This window comes from Centruroides sculpturatus, unplaced genomic scaffold (genome assembly GCF_000671375.1).
Source record: "Centruroides sculpturatus isolate CEXI.00-Female unplaced genomic scaffold, Cexi_2.0 scaffold653, whole genome shotgun sequence".
Classification (NCBI taxonomy): domain Eukaryota; kingdom Metazoa; phylum Arthropoda; class Arachnida; order Scorpiones; family Buthidae; genus Centruroides; species Centruroides sculpturatus.
Genome location: NW_019384874.1, coordinates 210,504 through 228,610, shown reverse-complemented (window position 1 = coordinate 228,610; position 18,107 = coordinate 210,504). Strand labels below are relative to the sequence as shown.

The window sequence follows — 18,107 nt, the reverse complement described above, 5'->3', positions numbered from 1 at the left end:
ATTTTTATTGTTTATGTTATGTGTTAATCTGTGTGTGTTTAAAATTTTGTATTATATTTAAATTTTAATGGTCCTGACAGTTTGATGGACCAACCCTGATATTTTGCATTGCTTTGTAATGCTCTCTCATTTATACTTTTAGAGTCATGTTTTTTATACATTATGCTAAATCTTAAAATGATTGTTCCTTTATCTTTGTGCTTTAGAAAGATGGGAAAAGTTAAAAATTATTGTGAAACTACCATGCATTTTATGCCTGTCCCAGTTTTGAAAAAATTAACTTATTTTACTATAAACATTGCAATGTACTGTACCATAAGCTATGCATATACTAGTGCAATGTTGGAAAGATCTTTTTGTGCTCTTAGTAAATGTTAAAGTGAACTATCCTGTGTAGTTTTTCTTTTTGTAGGAAACTAGGATGGTAGGATTGTAATTGAGCCTAGTGGAAAGATAATTTGAGGTATATTTAAGATCTCTTTTTTCCAGATCTGAACTGTCTTAAATATACAACTAAAGCTATTAGGTTTCTGATCATTAAAAGCAAAATGAAATACATACTGCTGGAACACTTCATATGATGATAATTTTGTTTTCTTTAGCATGTCATAAACAACCAGTGTTGTCAGAACTGATTATTTTAATTGTATTTTAATTTTTTATGCAATATAGTCATGTAGTTATCAAAAATTGATTATCTTAATTAAAAAGTTAATATTGCTCAAAATATTACAGGAAATATCAAAATTTTTTGCAGATTGTTTAATCAGGAATGCTTTTCTATATGAGAAATGTGAAGTAATTGAAGAAGTAATGCATGGTTGATACTCAACAGCATAAATTACTAAGTGTATAATTTAAAAAGTTATGAAAATTTTACAATTTTAATAGTTTGTGTTGTTAAAATTATTTTTTCATTTTTGTCTCCCTGCAGGACATGCAATAACATGGCACTTACTGTATCTTGTTGTTGCATATAGTGCAGTGCTCCCGTTTAAAATGAATTAGAACTTATTTTTGTTGTATAAAATAAAGAAGTGTAAGGAATAGTAATCTTGTAAGAATAAATTAATTTTAAATTGCTATTGCATCGTGTCACACTCATTCAAAGCAATAGTTGACCATCTAGGCATGATCCTGACATAACAATTGCACTGTACTGCCAGTGGTTTTTCTCAAAAGTAATTGTGCACTGCAAAATGTGTTAGCTGCACATCATTCAAGTTGAAGTTAGGAGAATAGAACTTTTCAGAATTTTATAAAATTTTAAATATAAGAAATGTTGAAAAATGTGCTAGGGTATCTCACAGATGTCATGTAACTGCCCTTGAACAGAACATATCAAAACATATTACAATTTCAAATATAGGGGTAAAATAATCAAACGTTTGGTGGGAATTGAAACAGCAGATAGTAAATATATTTTTGACTTTACCCTTGTAGTTTGATTCTGTTTTTGATATTTTGCATTATTTTTGTTACAGAATAAAGTGTATCAACTTATAAGTGAATGAACTTTTGTACTTATTAAATTAGAATTTGTTCTGGTTAATTAACAAAGGTTTGGATTCATTGATAATGATAGTCAGTTTGTGACTTGTTTTAAAAATAAAAATTTAATTAAATTTATTTATTTTTTTATTTTATTTAGCAATGTCTCTCAGACAATATTTGCTACTTCCCATTACAACAATTCAAAGTAATTAAAAAAAAGAAAAAAATTCAATAAGGTTAAAATAAAAAAGCCAATGCGATAGTGACAAAAATGAGAAAACAATGCGAGAATGACAAAACAACAACAAAGCAAAAAAAATAAATTACTTGGATTATAGTATCTTCTTGCAAATGGCTTTGAATTTATGAAAATCAAGGAACAATAATTAAAGCACAGTAAATAAAAATGACTGTGCTCTAATTTTTATTATTGTAAATGAATGCAAATTAATTTGTGAAAATTGCAAATGAAATTTTTGATAATCTTATATAGATGTAATAACAAGTTTATTTTTTTATTTATGTATATAGCCTATTAAAACGCCGCCACCCGGGAAGAAGTATGTGAGGTGTCCTTGTAATTGTTTGCTTATTTGCAAAACTACTTCACAAAAAATTTCTTGTCCAAGACCAAATTGGTATGAAAATTATTAGATTTTATTTATTTATTATTTAATTATCTTAACCAAGGAATAACTAATAACACATAAGAATAAACAAGAATAAATTATTTTTTCTGTCACTTTAATTTAGAATACAATTTTGTCTCATTAAATAATGAAATAATAAATAAAATTTTTAAAAATACTTAAAACTCCAATAGACATAAAATATGACACTTTTCTTGGGTAAAAATTAATGGATTAATGAATTTATTCTTGCTTTAAGATTTTTATTAAATCACTTCAAATATGTAGAAGTTACAAAAGTATAAGTCAATAGTTTATAAAAGCAATAACAGAATTTATAGAACAATGAATATTTTACATCTGTAGAATTAAATCAAACCATTCAGTTTTCTAGAGCATTATTATGATTTTTAATTTGTTATATTCTGTAATAGATACAGTCAACCCAATAATTATTTCAAATATCAAATGACTAGCTTTATTTAGCCTTAATAGACCAATAACTCTATCAGGGCTAAATAATTACTAAGTAATTTGGCAGATAGATAGATAGGCTGCCATCTCTTGTTAAATTAATAACTTTAAATAAATACATTTTAAGTTTAGAATATTTAGGAAGAAAAGATTGTCCTGGAGCAGGACTTGAACCCACAATTCCTCATTACCATACATATGCATTGTCAGTTATGCTATCCAGATCTCTATCTGAACTTTGCTTCCAGACTAATTAATTAATTAAATAATTAGATATAACCACATCAGTAAGCAGGTAAAAGTTCAAGTTCTGCTTTTGGCCAATTTTTTGTCTTCCAGAATATTCTAAAATTAAATTAACTTATAATTATTAAATTTCACAAAAGTTGGCAACCGAACTGCATACTTCCTGCCAAATTACTTAATTTTTTAGCCTTAATAGCTCAATAAAGGCTATTTATTTGATATCGTATTCTGTTTTGTGTGCACTGATATTATGTGAAAGACCTAAAAGGTGAGTCATATATGGCTTCAGTGGTTTTAGAAAAAAATCATAATGGTAGATAAATGTGTAGTATGTAAAGGCTTTTTCATGTTTGTTAAAGACATTCTTGGTATGTTTAGACAAAGGAAAAGGAAAGGACGAAGGATAAAACAATTAGAATGATACAAAAAGAAAACTTGTTTGAGTTACTAATTTTAGTTAAAACTAGCAGATGACTTGCATCATTGCATAACCTATACTTGCTTTCAAATTGACTTTTAAACACACAATACATGGGTTATTCACATGAAATTACAGTATATAATAACTTAATTAGAAAGACCATAGTAAACTTTTTATAAAATTATATTTTGTTTATGATGCTTATGTCATCAATGATATTAATATGTGAATGATTTAATATGAAAAAAATATCACAACGTTTATAATGCATACATTTATTACAATTGAAATTTCGCAATATAGTTAGATATGATTGAATTTATTTCTGATATCAGAATGATTAAAATTATTTTTAAAACTTAATATATGAAATTTAAAGAAATAATAATTTTATTTATTTCAGTAAAAAAATTATTCAGTTGGCTCAAATTTCTGCTACGCCAGGTACCACCAATGTTCCTGGCATGGCAAGAGTATCTTGTGGGCACTGTGAAAATATGTTTTTGGTAAGTTGTTTAAAATTAAAAACTTTATTTTAAACTAAATTTAAAATCATTATATTCTCAATTAGTTATAATGCAGTTTATATAAAGTTCTTATTAAAAATAATCTAATATAACAATATTTTGATATAGACAAATATTTTTTGGCTATATCAGTTGGACATCCTCAGGTTATATAAGTCTATTAAAGAAAAAACATCAAATTGAATACAGAATTTAGATCAAATTTTAAAACCACTAAAGGTTCATGTATGTCCCTGTGCAATTAATGTATTCCTACAGAAAAATAACTGAATGAACATTGCATAATTAATAAAATAAGAATATTTCCATTAACAAACTTAAAAGTATACAACAAGTGGCCTAGTATAGTTAAATCTCTCCATGGTATTGAGGGATTATATTAACTATTTTTGTTATAATGAAGCTTGTTTGATAATGAGTTTTGAGTTTGCTAAACAAAGGAAATATTTTTGAGTTTATACTGGCTTGTGTACGGGTGTGTTTTTAGACCATATTTACCAATTATTGAGGTGTTTAACTTACATTTTCCTTGTTTAAAAGTGTTTAGTTTATTATTTAATTTATTTAGAACATACTGTTTAATGAATCTGTGACATGGTCACCATGCTTCATAAAAACAGGCTCCTAAACTGCATACAACTTTCAGAGCTTCAACTAAATGCCATGCATTGCCCAACCATGATATTATATGTGAAACAATGTATACCTTTAAATATTCTTTCTCTACCAAGTACGATTGGTTATCTGAAAAATCAGTTATCCAAAATTGTCCCATTCTAATTATTTGAATTGAATTATTTGTGAATTATTGAATTATTTGAAGTGAATTATTTGAATTGAAGCAGAGAATAACTTATGTTAATGATACAGGTTGACATTAAAAAATCTGGCAATCTCCGGACCTGAGGAGTGCCGGATTTTTTATGGTTATATATGCTGTATGTATTTAACAGAAAATGACTACTTGTATAATCCTTTAAAGAAAGAAAATTAAACATTAAATAAAATAGTTTTACAGAATTTTAATTAAGTGCCTCCAGAAAAAATGGCATGCCAATGCAGTAAATTCGAAAATGCACTCCAAAATCCATGCTGGAAGTCTGAAGGAACCAGATTATCTATGGCCGGATTTTTGAATGTCTAACTTGTACTAAGAAACTTTTGTAAATATTATAATAATAATGAATATTATTATATTCAGTACAAAAACTTGTTCTGGTAAATATAATGCTTTGAACATATTACTGTATTACATTTCAAATGAAAGTTTTTTTAATTTTATAAAACTCAATAGAAATTTAGAGAGTAACTATTTTGTTTGCTAATTTTGATGTTGCTTTCAAGAAGGCTTCTAAAAGTTTTATTTGTTGAAAACAAATTGGAGAATGTGTTGCCTTAATCTATTGAGGCAGTCATCTGGTGTTTCTGCTTTCAATTGCCATTTTCACATTTTGCAAAAGTTTAAAGAATTGATGATAATTTGAAATTGGTGAAACATTTGCCACTGCAGAAAAAATGCCCATGTGTGTGTCAGAACCAGTGGTAGAAGGGGCCAAGAAGGTATTTTCCTGATACATTTTATTTTGTATTGTAATTTGTTCATGCAATCATACAAGATTCTTTACTAGAAATATACTGATACTGAACATGGGTTATCTGTTTAAAAGATTGTATGGTGATATGAAAAATCATAAATGAGCAAATGATTTTAAAAATGATTAATTTATTACATTATTATTGCCATTATAAATTAATTATATTTATTTAAAAATTATTTTCAAATATTCATGTACAGTACATACTGGGATTGTACTAACATTTATTTATAATGTATTTGGTAAGAGGATTATATTTAAACAAATAAAAAAGACATTTTTATTAACATTATTCAATCTGCTTTTCATAAGCACAATTTTGTGGATGATAATGGTCATAGAAGCATGTGAAACAATAAACATTTCTGCAATATGTGCATTGAATAAATGTAGATTTTTAAAATAAAATGATGATTTACATACAATTTTGAAAAACAAATCTGGTTAATGTTTAAAAATACTTCTCCATCATCAACTAATTTGGAGTAGAATCATTCATACCATATTTACATTTGTACATTGGAAAATATCATAGTGCTTGATGGTTTTTTCTACTGCCTTTGCAACTTCTGAAATTGTTGAAGAACCATCAACTGCAATTTAGGTTTTGATTTTGAAGGCTGCTTTTGCAATATGTAAATTTAGTAATATTGTCGTGCAGAACAATATCCGTACTATTCTGTGCTATTAATACTAGCACAAGATATTAAGGTCATCTTTTCATTCTTCAGCAAACTAAGATACATGCATTTAGGTTGAACAATGAGTTTATTGCTAGAGTTATTATGTACTATATATGAAAATACAGAAAATGTTTTTTTAAATATTGTTAGGAAGCATTTGTTAACTGCTTTTGACATTGACTTGTTACTTTAAACCAGTATTTTTCAACCTTCTTGAATATGCAACCCCTTTACAAGTTAAAAAAATTCTGGCGACCCCCAGGGCCATATTAAAACTATATCAGTGATTTTAAAAACTACATATTTAATTTTCTTTTTTTAAATATCGATCGAAAAACCAATTGTACTGTAAAATAAACAGGCACAGCCTTCACACTGAAATTCTAGTTTTTTTATTGTAATGTAGGACCTACAAACATGTGTTTTTTTTCTTTCACCCGCGAACCCCTTTCACGGGTGTGACCCATGGGGGTCGCAACCCACAGGTTGAAAAACACTGCTTTAAACAGATGGATTTCATTGTTTTACTATTCTGTTTATTGTGCATTTGTAGCTTTCTAAAAATAAATTAGTTTTTCTTTCTGATAATATTATAAATTTAAAAATATCAAGAATTATAATTTTATACAAAAAAAGAAACCAAAAAAACATACATTGATACCACTGAGATTCAAAATACAAACCTCACGATTATAAAACCAGTGCGGCCCCTCTAACCCACTGGCCGCTATACAAATGGCAGAAATTTTAAAGATTTTAAAAGATTTGTAATTTTAAACTTCAATTTTCTTCTTTAATTTTGATTATTTTGCCTGCCTTATTGCTTAGCAAATTTCAGTTGTTGGGGACACACTATAACCTCACTGAGTTTGATCAAAATCGGTAACCCCAAATTTCATGCTGTCCCCTCATCAGTGTCACTGAACAAAATATTCCTTCCTGGACGAGTTCTTTTAGTTGGCTTTAGAAATCATTCTTAAACAATGTCTGCAACTTTTGCATCTGATTTGAAACTTATCTTTCAGCACTTGCTTCATGGGTTCAAAAATTCAAAAGTTCCATAGCAACAGATCAGGTATCTATGATGGATGGGATAATGTTTCCTGTCTGAATCATCATAGTTTATCTTTGACAACTCCAGCAACATGTGAACTGGCATTGTCTTTGAACAATGACGACTCCAAATGTGGGTTTATGATGCTTGTTTTTGATTGTAGCATGCAATCAATTCACTGTTGTACTGTAGCTATTGATGGTGATCATGTCAGGAGGTTTAAAGTTCAATGGCAAAAGTCTTTCATGGTGACAAGCCAGCTTTAAACTTATTTTTGCAAGGTCATGTTGAATGGCACTGCTGCATTATCATTGCTTTAAAGCATAAAGTGATTACTTTTTTCTCTTGTAATGTTCCAAATGAATCAGAGATAACATTCTCTGAGATTTCTTTAGGTTGCCCAGATAATTTAGGGATCACATGTAGCACACTTTAGGGATCACATGTGGCACACTTTAGGGATCACATGTGGCACACTTTGTAATACTAAATTCCATAAGACAATCCCAACAGAGATTCAAACCTCTTTTGATATTGTTTTTGTTTTTAACACATCTATCCTAGTGTGTATATGTGAATCCAGTTTTATAGTTTGGTCTATTATTGTTGACATGGACAATTGTCTACCTCGCAGTAAATCTGTAAAGACTGCAAAACTTCCTACACTATTTCACAGTTGTTATTTTTATTGATAAGATTTACAATAAACAGCTAACATGTGGTGATAAATTTCAGCAGGTTGACATCTTTCCATTACGAAAACTGAATAACAGCTCATTGATCACTCTTGGATGCTTTTAATATCTTTGAAGCCATTGTTACCACTTAAATGCCAAGAACAAACTCTAATGTTGCCGATGGACCGACAGCATTTTCTCTATTCTGTTGACATACTGTATTTCATTGCAAGTAATGACCACAAATGAAAACTTTTGAAGCTTCTACATATATCTTTAAGTCCAACCTATTCTTTTAAGCAAGTTTAAAATTACTGATTTGGTATGTGGATACATTTTGACATGAATATGAAATATCCATCATCGTTGTACAACTTCTACACATTTCTTCTTTTATTTTCAACTTATGTTATGCATGCACAAACATTATGAAACCCAATATATTAGTAATATGCCAAACAAATGACGTATTCAATCAGGTTACTTCTCTGCAATTATTTTAAATTAATTTCTAAATAATTTGTCACTAGAGGCAAGTGTTAGGTGCCCTCTTTTATAATGATTAAATTTAATAAGAGATGTACAGTACCTAATGCCTGCCTCTAGTGACAAATTATTTAGATATTAATTTAAAATAATTGTGGCAAAGTAACCCAATTTAATATGACAGTTATTTGGCATATTACTTATATTGTTATAATAAGCATAACAAGAATTTAGTGTTATTCTTGCATAATCACTTATTTTTGAATTACAGTAGAGTCTCAATTAACTAAAGTAAAGTAAATTAGGGTACCCAAGTAAACAAAATCTTGGTAATACAGAATGATAAATTATTCAATAAGCTGAATTTGGATGCTCATGTAAACAAAGACACAAATTTGAAACCAGCAAAGATTAACTGTAAGCAAAGAAAATAGTACTTTTACTAATGTTTTTATCTGTTTGTAACAGATGTCTTCAGGTACATATAATGCAAAACTAAACAAAATAAAAATATATATTGTATTGTATCTGAAAATGTCTGTTATAAACAGATGAAAAAGTTAGTGAAAATACTATTTTTAGCTAATTTGTCCTGGTTTCAGGTATGTGTTTTTGTTTACCTGAATTTGGATGCATTAATGTGTACATGTACTGTTTTTAGTTGGGTTAAACCTACTTTTTACAATGAAACAATTTCATTGACAACTATATAAATTAAAGCAAATATAAACCTATGAAATTACAATTAAAAGTTTTTTAATCTTCTAGAGCACTGCTTTGAGTACAGTGCATCATATGGCCAAGATTTGTAAAGCAAACTGTATTGTATTACATTCGCTTGTCTTTGTTGACAAGGTACTCTTCTGCAATTCCCCACAGATAATATGAACCTTGGGTAATTGGAACTCACTATAATTGAATATGTTTAATTATTTTCTTGAAATTGGATATATAATTTTTGTATTCATTTTTTTTAACAGTTTAACACGTTGAATAATGCTCTTGCCCGATGCCCTCATTGCAGAAAATTGTAAGTAAATATTTTTATTGTAATAATTAATCAAAACAATGCTATTGAGATTTCATATAATTACAAGTTACTCAAAATGCAAATTTAAAGAACTTTTTTCTTTTTTACACTTTCCACCTTGTTGATACTGAAGGTCTTTATTCTGTGCCAATTGTGAGTATGGTCATGCCTATGATAGAATGGATCATAATACAGTTGACCCCCCTATAAGATCATAGATATGTTCCATTCTTTAGGAATCCGATTTCTTATGAGTCCTTCCAATCACAGCCTGACATGTGTCAAGTTTACGGACTACAGCTGATTGAAAGGTTTTCTTCCATAAAATTAATCGATTCTAGACTAATCCGACTCAACATTTCCAAAATATGTATATTTTTTTTGGGAATAATCCGTATAAACTACGCTATAAACAAAAAATTGTAGGATTACTTACCGAGTGTGCACCATTCGACATCGCCATTGCTAAAGCTTGTTTTCGTCGCGGAACAGCTCAGCAAATAGCGGCCGATTTCTAACAACTTATTTTTCTGCGAAAACTTCGTTGAACTTTGGAGACATCATTAATATAAATAATTTTAATCGCCGTTGAATAAGAAATGTTTCTTTCACAAGAAATGTATAAAATTACAGTACTGTATTAGACTTACGGTACCTAATTTACATACTGTACAGACGATAGTTAGCGTAAAAATCTCCGTAGCGTGGCGCCACGCTAGACGGCGGAAATTATATATTTAATTATAACAAAGTTACAATAAGTTAATATATAATTATATATACAGTACCTAATTTATATATAATTAATATATAATTATATGTACAGTACCTAATTTATATATAATTTATATAATACTGTCCAGACGATAGAAATCTCTCCATAGTGTGGCGCTACGGACGGCGGGAAAGTAGTTCGGCTGCCCGATGACGTTTTACGTAATTATAGGAGTTTTTTTTACCTTTTTTTATGAATACCGTCACAATTTTTTCGCAGTTTTATAGGAATCGTAATTATAGGGGGGTCGACTGTATATTTAAGACAGACCACTCATAAAAAAACATTGCTAGGATCCTCTACACAGATTAAGTCACTCTGGAGTGGCTGGCCGACTTCAACTCAATTCAATTTTTTATTTACAGAAAGTATCAATACAAAGTACATTCCTGGTACTGAATACCATAATTGGGGGATCTCAATAACATTATATTTAATGATACATAGAAAAACAGAAAACATACATAAGGCTATAGTAATACATAAGCTACATAGGTGGTTTCAAAACAGAGAAAATGAAAGATATGCACACAACATAGATGTTTGCATAACAAGAATGCAATTAATAGTGACAATGAATACATTGAGGCAGTATGATACATAATACTTAAATACATTATATATGGATGCATGATACTGCACAGTGCAGGATATGCACAATGTAAAAGCATATCCTGCACTGTGCTGTATGATCATTTTCAGCACAAATGAATGGCAACAGGCCATGCTAAAGTCACGAGATAGCTTAAGATATACTACAGTTAACATTACAATGGTACTGTACATTATATATAACAACAAATCCAAAATGCCTTTATCGAATATCAAATATATAGACAGAGCGACCTATATTGATATATTATATCAGTGTGTATATATATATACATACAGTAGTACCTCAGGATATGAAATTAATCCGTTCTTAAACTGAGATCGTATCATGAAAATGTCGTAAGGTGAATCATTTTTCCCCATATGATTACATGTAAAACCAAATAATCCATTCCAACACGAAAAATACACTCAAATTAAAGCTAAGTAGTACATTGAAAAAAAATAACTTTAGTAACGAAAACACTGAAAAATTCATTTTGTAGTTGTTTCCTGTCTGAATCATCATAGTTTATATTTGACAACTCCAGCAACATGTGAACTGGCATTGTCTTTGAACAATATGACTCCAAATGTGGGTTTATGATGCTTGTTTTTGATTGTAGCATGCAATCAATTCACTGTTGTACTGTAGCTATTGATGGTGATCATGTCAGGAGGTTTAAAGTTCAATGGCAAAAGTCTTTCATGGTGACAAGCCAGCTTTAAACTAATTTTTGCAAGGTCATGTTGAATGGCACTGCTGCATTATCATTGCTTTAAAGCATAAAGTGATTACTTTTTTCTCTTGTAATGTTCCAAATGAATCAGAGATAACATTCTCTGAGATTTCTTTAGGTTGCCCAGATAATTTAGGGATCACATGTAGCACACTTTAGGGATCACATGTGGCACACTTTAGGGATCACATGTGGCACACTTTGTAATACTAAATTCCATAAGACAATCCCAACAGAGATTCAAACCTCTTTTGATATTGTTTTTGTTTTTAACACATCTATCCTAGTGTGTATATGTGAATCCAGTTTTATAGTTTGGTCTATTATTGTTGACATGGACAATTGTCTACCTCGCAGTAAATCTGTAAAGACTGCAAAACTTCCTACACTATTTCACAGTTGTTATTTTTATTGATAAGATTTACAATAAACAGCTAACATGTGGTGATAAATTTCAGCAGGTTGACATCTTTCCATTACGAAAACTGAATAACAGCTCATTGATCACTCTTGGATGCTTTTAATATCTTTGAAGCCATTGTTACCACTTAAATGCCAAGAACAAACTCTAATGTTGCCGATGGACCGACAGCATTTTCTCTATTCTGTTGACATACTGTATTTCATTGCAAGTAATGACCACAAATGAAAACTTTTGAAGCTTCTACATATATCTTTAAGTCCAACCTATTCTTTTAAGCAAGTTTAAAATTACTGATTTGGTATGTGGATACATTTTGACATGAATATGAAATATCCATCATCGTTGTACAACTTCTACACATTTCTTCTTTTATTTTCAACTTATGTTATGCATGCACAAACATTATGAAACCCAATATATTAGTAATATGCCAAACAAATGACGTATTCAATCAGGTTACTTCTCTGCAATTATTTTAAATTAATTTCTAAATAATTTGTCACTAGAGGCAAGTGTTAGGTGCCCTCTTTTATAATGATTAAATTTAATAAGAGATGTACAGTACCTAATGCCTGCCTCTAGTGACAAATTATTTAGATATTAATTTAAAATAATTGTGGCAAAGTAACCCAATTTAATATGACAGTTATTTGGCATATTACTTATATTGTTATAATAAGCATAACAAGAATTTAGTGTTATTCTTGCATAATCACTTATTTTTGAATTACAGTAGAGTCTCAATTAACTAAAGTAAAGTAAATTAGGGTACCCAAGTAAACAAAATCTTGGTAATACAGAATGATAAATTATTCAATAAGCTGAATTTGGATGCTCATGTAAACAAAGACACAAATTTGAAACCAGCAAAGATTAACTGTAAGCAAAGAAAATAGTACTTTTACTAATGTTTTTATCTGTTTGTAACAGATGTCTTCAGGTACATATAATGCAAAACTAAACAAAATAAAAATATATATTGTATTGTATCTGAAAATGTCTGTTATAAACAGATGAAAAAGTTAGTGAAAATACTATTTTTAGCTAATTTGTCCTGGTTTCAGGTATGTGTTTTTGTTTACCTGAATTTGGATGCATTAATGTGTACATGTACTGTTTTTAGTTGGGTTAAACCTACTTTTTACAATGAAACAATTTCATTGACAACTATATAAATTAAAGCAAATATAAACCTATGAAATTACAATTAAAAGTTTTTTAATCTTCTAGAGCACTGCTTTGAGTACAGTGCATCATATGGCCAAGATTTGTAAAGCAAACTGTATTGTATTACATTCGCTTGTCTTTGTTGACAAGGTACTCTTCTGCAATTCCCCACAGATAATATGAACCTTGGGTAATTGGAACTCACTATAATTGAATATGTTTAATTATTTTCTTGAAATTGGATATATAATTTTTGTATTCATTTTTTTTAACAGTTTAACACGTTGAATAATGCTCTTGCCCGATGCCCTCATTGCAGAAAATTGTAAGTAAATATTTTTATTGTAATAATTAATCAAAACAATGCTATTGAGATTTCATATAATTACAAGTTACTCAAAATGCAAATTTAAAGAACTTTTTTCTTTTTTACACTTTCCACCTTGTTGATACTGAAGGTCTTTATTCTGTGCCAATTGTGAGTATGGTCATGCCTATGATAGAATGGATCATAATACAGTTGACCCCCCTATAAGATCATAGATATGTTCCATTCTTTAGGAATCCGATTTCTTATGAGTCCTTCCAATCACAGCCTGACATGTGTCAAGTTTACGGACTACAGCTGATTGAAAGGTTTTCTTCCATAAAATTAATCGATTCTAGACTAATCCGACTCAACATTTCCAAAATACGTATATTNACACATATAGTGACTGCAAGATAAAAATAATATGACCATATATAAAAAAAATGGAATTTATTAGATAAAATTGGATTAATAATAGCAAATTATGCACTGATAAATACAGATTCAATTTACTCAAATAATTATATGAAAAATCTGTTTTGATAGTGATGACTTTTTTATTATTTTTGTTTTTGACAATTCTTGCCATTATAAAGTGTAATTCTTTATACCATTTAACTTAAGAGCTGACTTGGAATGAGCCCTTTGTTCTGAGGCTATCTTCAGTCAGCCTAGACAAGATCATTCTAGCCTTGGACTCTAAAAGTTTTAAAAATATATATATAAAAGGAACAGTTCCGAGAGCAGGCTATTTCCCCCCTCTCTCTACAGAAATTAACAGAAAGAAGCAAAATAAAACTTTGGTAATAGTACTTGTGTATATATATATATATATATAAACTTGCGCCAAGTAAAAAATTATGACAATTATTATGGAGTGACAAAGCATTTGGAGGGCGAGAAATCGACTCCCGATAATCGGCAACTGTTTCCTATAGATATATAGGCCTGTATAGGCTACGGGAAAACAGAGTTGCCGAGATATAACCAATTAGTGTTTTTTTTTTTCATTTAGGGCGAAGTTATTGCCGTGACATTCGATAAATTGTAAGCGTAATAAAAATTAATAATATACATTGTGCCGGTACATAAACCTATATTTAATTAGATAAGGCTAGTCCATTTTAAATGAAAACTTTAAACATGTGCTATCTATAAAGTTAGCTTTTTAAAAGGAATTTACTGTAATATTCTCAATTTCAATAATTACAAATTTTTCTCTTTATTCATGTTTCTATTTTAACTAATTTCTGAATAATTAGGCTGCAATTTGAAAAAACTGTAGACCTGTAAATTCCCACTGTCGTCCGTTCGGCTGCCTTTCCTTAATCATGAGAACGGAGATAGCTAGATAAAATCCGAGACCAGATATGGAAACCTTAGGGGCAGGAGGCCTCGATTGACTATAATATATGAACTTCCAGTGCAAACCAGAAGTTATGTTATTTCAATTTTTCCCCCTGAAAGCAGTTAATAGATGGTCATTAAACTGAGCAGCAATAATGTCAGTGTGAACCTTTTCGGGATGTTTCTTTTCAATAAAATCAGTCACTTTCTGATACCTCAAGATTTCCTAAATCAAAGAGCTCCTTCCACGACGAAGCAAACATGCGGATTGAGACCGATGAACAGAAGGAACACATGATCATGGCAATGGCACTGCAAACTAATGTAACGTCGTATGGTGAGTTTTTGTTCGTACCGTGGAGCAAAAATGTTCAAATTTCATGTTGTGTCCTGAAAATTTTGTATGCTGAAGTGTCTGCAACTTCAACTTACTGTGTGGTGTGCTGATCAGTTATGCCACCTGGACCTCCAAGTAATTCCTTCCTTCCTTCCAGATACATTTAAACTTTAGATATAACCATCCAAACATTACCCATGGCATTGCCTGAGGGATGTGTTCAATGTCCATTAGCCTACTCCAATATGATGCTTAATTAATTAATATTTGTAGCATAATTTCTGCCTGATTAATTTCTGCCTGATGGATGATTTAAGTATTAATTTTTATTTTTAATAAGTGTATAAATACAAAACGACATATTCACAAAGGTAAAAAACCTTGTTTCTGTCTATCCTTCTGCCATTTCTACACCATTAATTTTTATACTGTGTGTGTATATATATATACACAGTAGATCTCCCTATAAGACGGTAGATACGTTCCGTTCTTTATGAATCAATTTTGTAGGAATCATAGTTTACGGACTACGGCTGTTTGAAAGGTTTTCTTTCATAAAATTAATCGATTCTAGACTAATTCGACTCAACATTTCCAAAATACGTATATTTTTTTGAAAATAATCCGTATAAACTACGTTATAAACAAAAAATTGTAGGATTGCTTACCGAGTGTGTACCGTTCGACTACGCCCGTTGCTAAAGCTTGGTTTCGTCGCGGAACAGCGCATCAAACCGCGGCCGCGATTTCTGATATTATTTTTCTGCGAAAACTTCGTTGACCTTTGGAGACATCCTTAATATAAATAATTTTTATGGCCGTTAAATAAGAAATGTTTCTTTCACAAGAAATGTATAAAATTACAGTACTGGACAGACGATAGGTCGCCTAACTCGCCGTAGCGTGACGCTAGACGGCGAAAAATATATATTTAATTATAATAAAGTTACAATAAATTAAGTTAATATATAATTATATATACAGTACCTAATTTATATATAATTAATATATAATTATATGTACAGTACCTAATTTATATATAATTATATGAACAGACGATACTAAACTCAATTTATCCGCCTAAACGTCCGTAGCGTGGCGCTACGGACGGCGGGAAAGTAGTTCGGCTGCCCGATGACGTTTTACGTATTATAGGAGTTATTTTTACCGTTGTTTATGGATACTGCCACAATTTTTATAGGAATCATAACTATAGGAAACGGTTTTATAGGGGGATGTACTGTATATATATATATGAAAGCAAAAAGAGCAAAAGCAAAAAGTATTTAGTATCATTACTTTATTTTATTATTCTAAATCTTTATTTCTATTTAGTGCACTAGGCCCAAAACAAAAGATTAGTTAAACCATAAATTTTAATTATCATCATTAAGCATATTATATATAACTTACATACATGAGAAATTTTTTCCATATTTTATTTTATATCATGACTTACTTCATAGAATATCAATTCTCGACATAAAATTCAACTGACTTATTTTAATGCAGTGTATCCAATTTCTGCTTATTAAAACTCTTGGTTCTCAGCCTTGTTGCAAATTTGCATATACAGTAGAGTCCCACTATAGTCCAAATTAATTGGAACCGAACCCCGTTCAGATTAGCTGAATAATTGAAATAATGCAGAAGCAAGCAGTAAAACAGGTCTGGTTTATATGGATCCAATACCATCAATGACTTTTGTTTTTGTGTGTAAGTACAGTATAGATCTGCTGTTTAAGTAGCCCATGTGAAACACTGATTTATTAATTTTGTACAGTATTAATACAGTACTACAATAAAATACAATTTTTTTAGTTGTGGAATTCTAAATCTTTTTGTACCATTAATACCGTTTAAATTAAACTGGAAAATACAAAAAACATATATTTTGCGAGCTAAAAAATTTCTTCTTCACTGGCTGAAACATGTTCGGACTAGCGGGACTCTACTGTAGTTATTAATGAAAACATTTCATAGAATAGGAATAGGTTTACAAAATAAATCAGCATTCCCTACACCGTACGCACACACACGCGCGCATGCCATTATTTGTAACCAGTTTTTATAGTGCTGTATTGTATTTAATAATGACTTGTGGTTGCTATTCTTTAAAAATATATCCTCATACTTAGAAGATTAGTTGGAACATTAAGAAGATTAATCTCAAACAGAGTTAGATAGACAAAATCCGAGACCAGATATGGAAACCTTAGGGGCAGGAGGCCTCGATTGACTATATATGAACTTCCAGTGCAAACCAGAAGTTATGTTATTTCAATTTTTCCCCCTGAAAGCAGTTAATAGATGATTGGCACAACTCTATTGTTAAAGGAAAAGTATGATGTACAGGGGCAAGATACTACTAATTTGAGATGGACAGCATATAGTTTTAAAGGAAATAAATTTTAAAAATATGATTAAAAATTGCAGCCCGGAATTGTGGCAATCTCACAATAAATAATTGCTCGTTCTGTTTGTGTTTTATTTAAGGAAAGAAGAATATTTGTAAATTTAGGAGAGACCATATATTTTGTCTAATGACACACGTAATGGATCTTTCCTATCCCTCATCTTTGGATTGCTCTTCTTGAAGCAATTGAAGCATAAATGCATACATCCAGCATAAAGCTGATTGCTCGAACGGTCATTTATTAGCTCTACAATCATCGCTAAACCCGATGTAATAGCTAATCTCCAAACGTACGCCGTAAATCCATCGGGCTAGTTTTATGGCTAATTACTATATTAATTACATAACGAATTTGGTACTAGAGGTAAGCGTTAGGCGCCATCTCTTATTAATATTAATAATTATAAATAAATTAATTAATTTAAATAATTTAGAACCGCTGGGAGAAAAAATCGGCCCGGAGCGGGACTCGAACCCACAACTCCTGCTTACCGTGCAGATGCGTTGCCAGTTACGCTACCCGGACCTCCAGTACGATCTCCTCTTCCAGCGTATAACTATGTAACCATCGACGGTTATTACAATGCCGGCTGGGGACACATTCAGTGCCCACGTCCTACTCCTATACGGCACTCAACCGGCCATCGCAAGCCCCGGCAAGGCGTAATATATCTACAATCATCG

At 30.3% G+C, this 18,107-nt stretch overlaps 1 protein-coding gene across 2 annotated transcripts in view; it reads left to right on the top strand.

Annotated features, from left to right (window-relative positions):
- The first annotated feature begins 1,996 nt into the window (after positions 1-1,996).
- Positions 1,997-18,107, top strand: part of LOC111630921 (type 2 phosphatidylinositol 4,5-bisphosphate 4-phosphatase-like) — a 24,080-nt gene continuing 7,969 nt past the window's right edge. Inside the window, exons 1-3 of one of the 2 annotated variants that reach the window (XM_023375081.1) lie at positions 1,997-2,132; positions 3,668-3,770; positions 13,289-13,338. In XM_023375081.1, coding sequence (XP_023230849.1) covers positions 3,729-3,770; positions 13,289-13,338 — 92 coding nt within the window. In that variant the 5' untranslated portion in view covers positions 1,997-2,132; positions 3,668-3,728. Of the gene's footprint in view, positions 2,133-3,667; positions 3,771-9,266; positions 9,317-13,288; positions 13,339-18,107 lie in introns of both variants that reach the window. The other variant, XM_023375080.1, reaches the window with a different exon arrangement.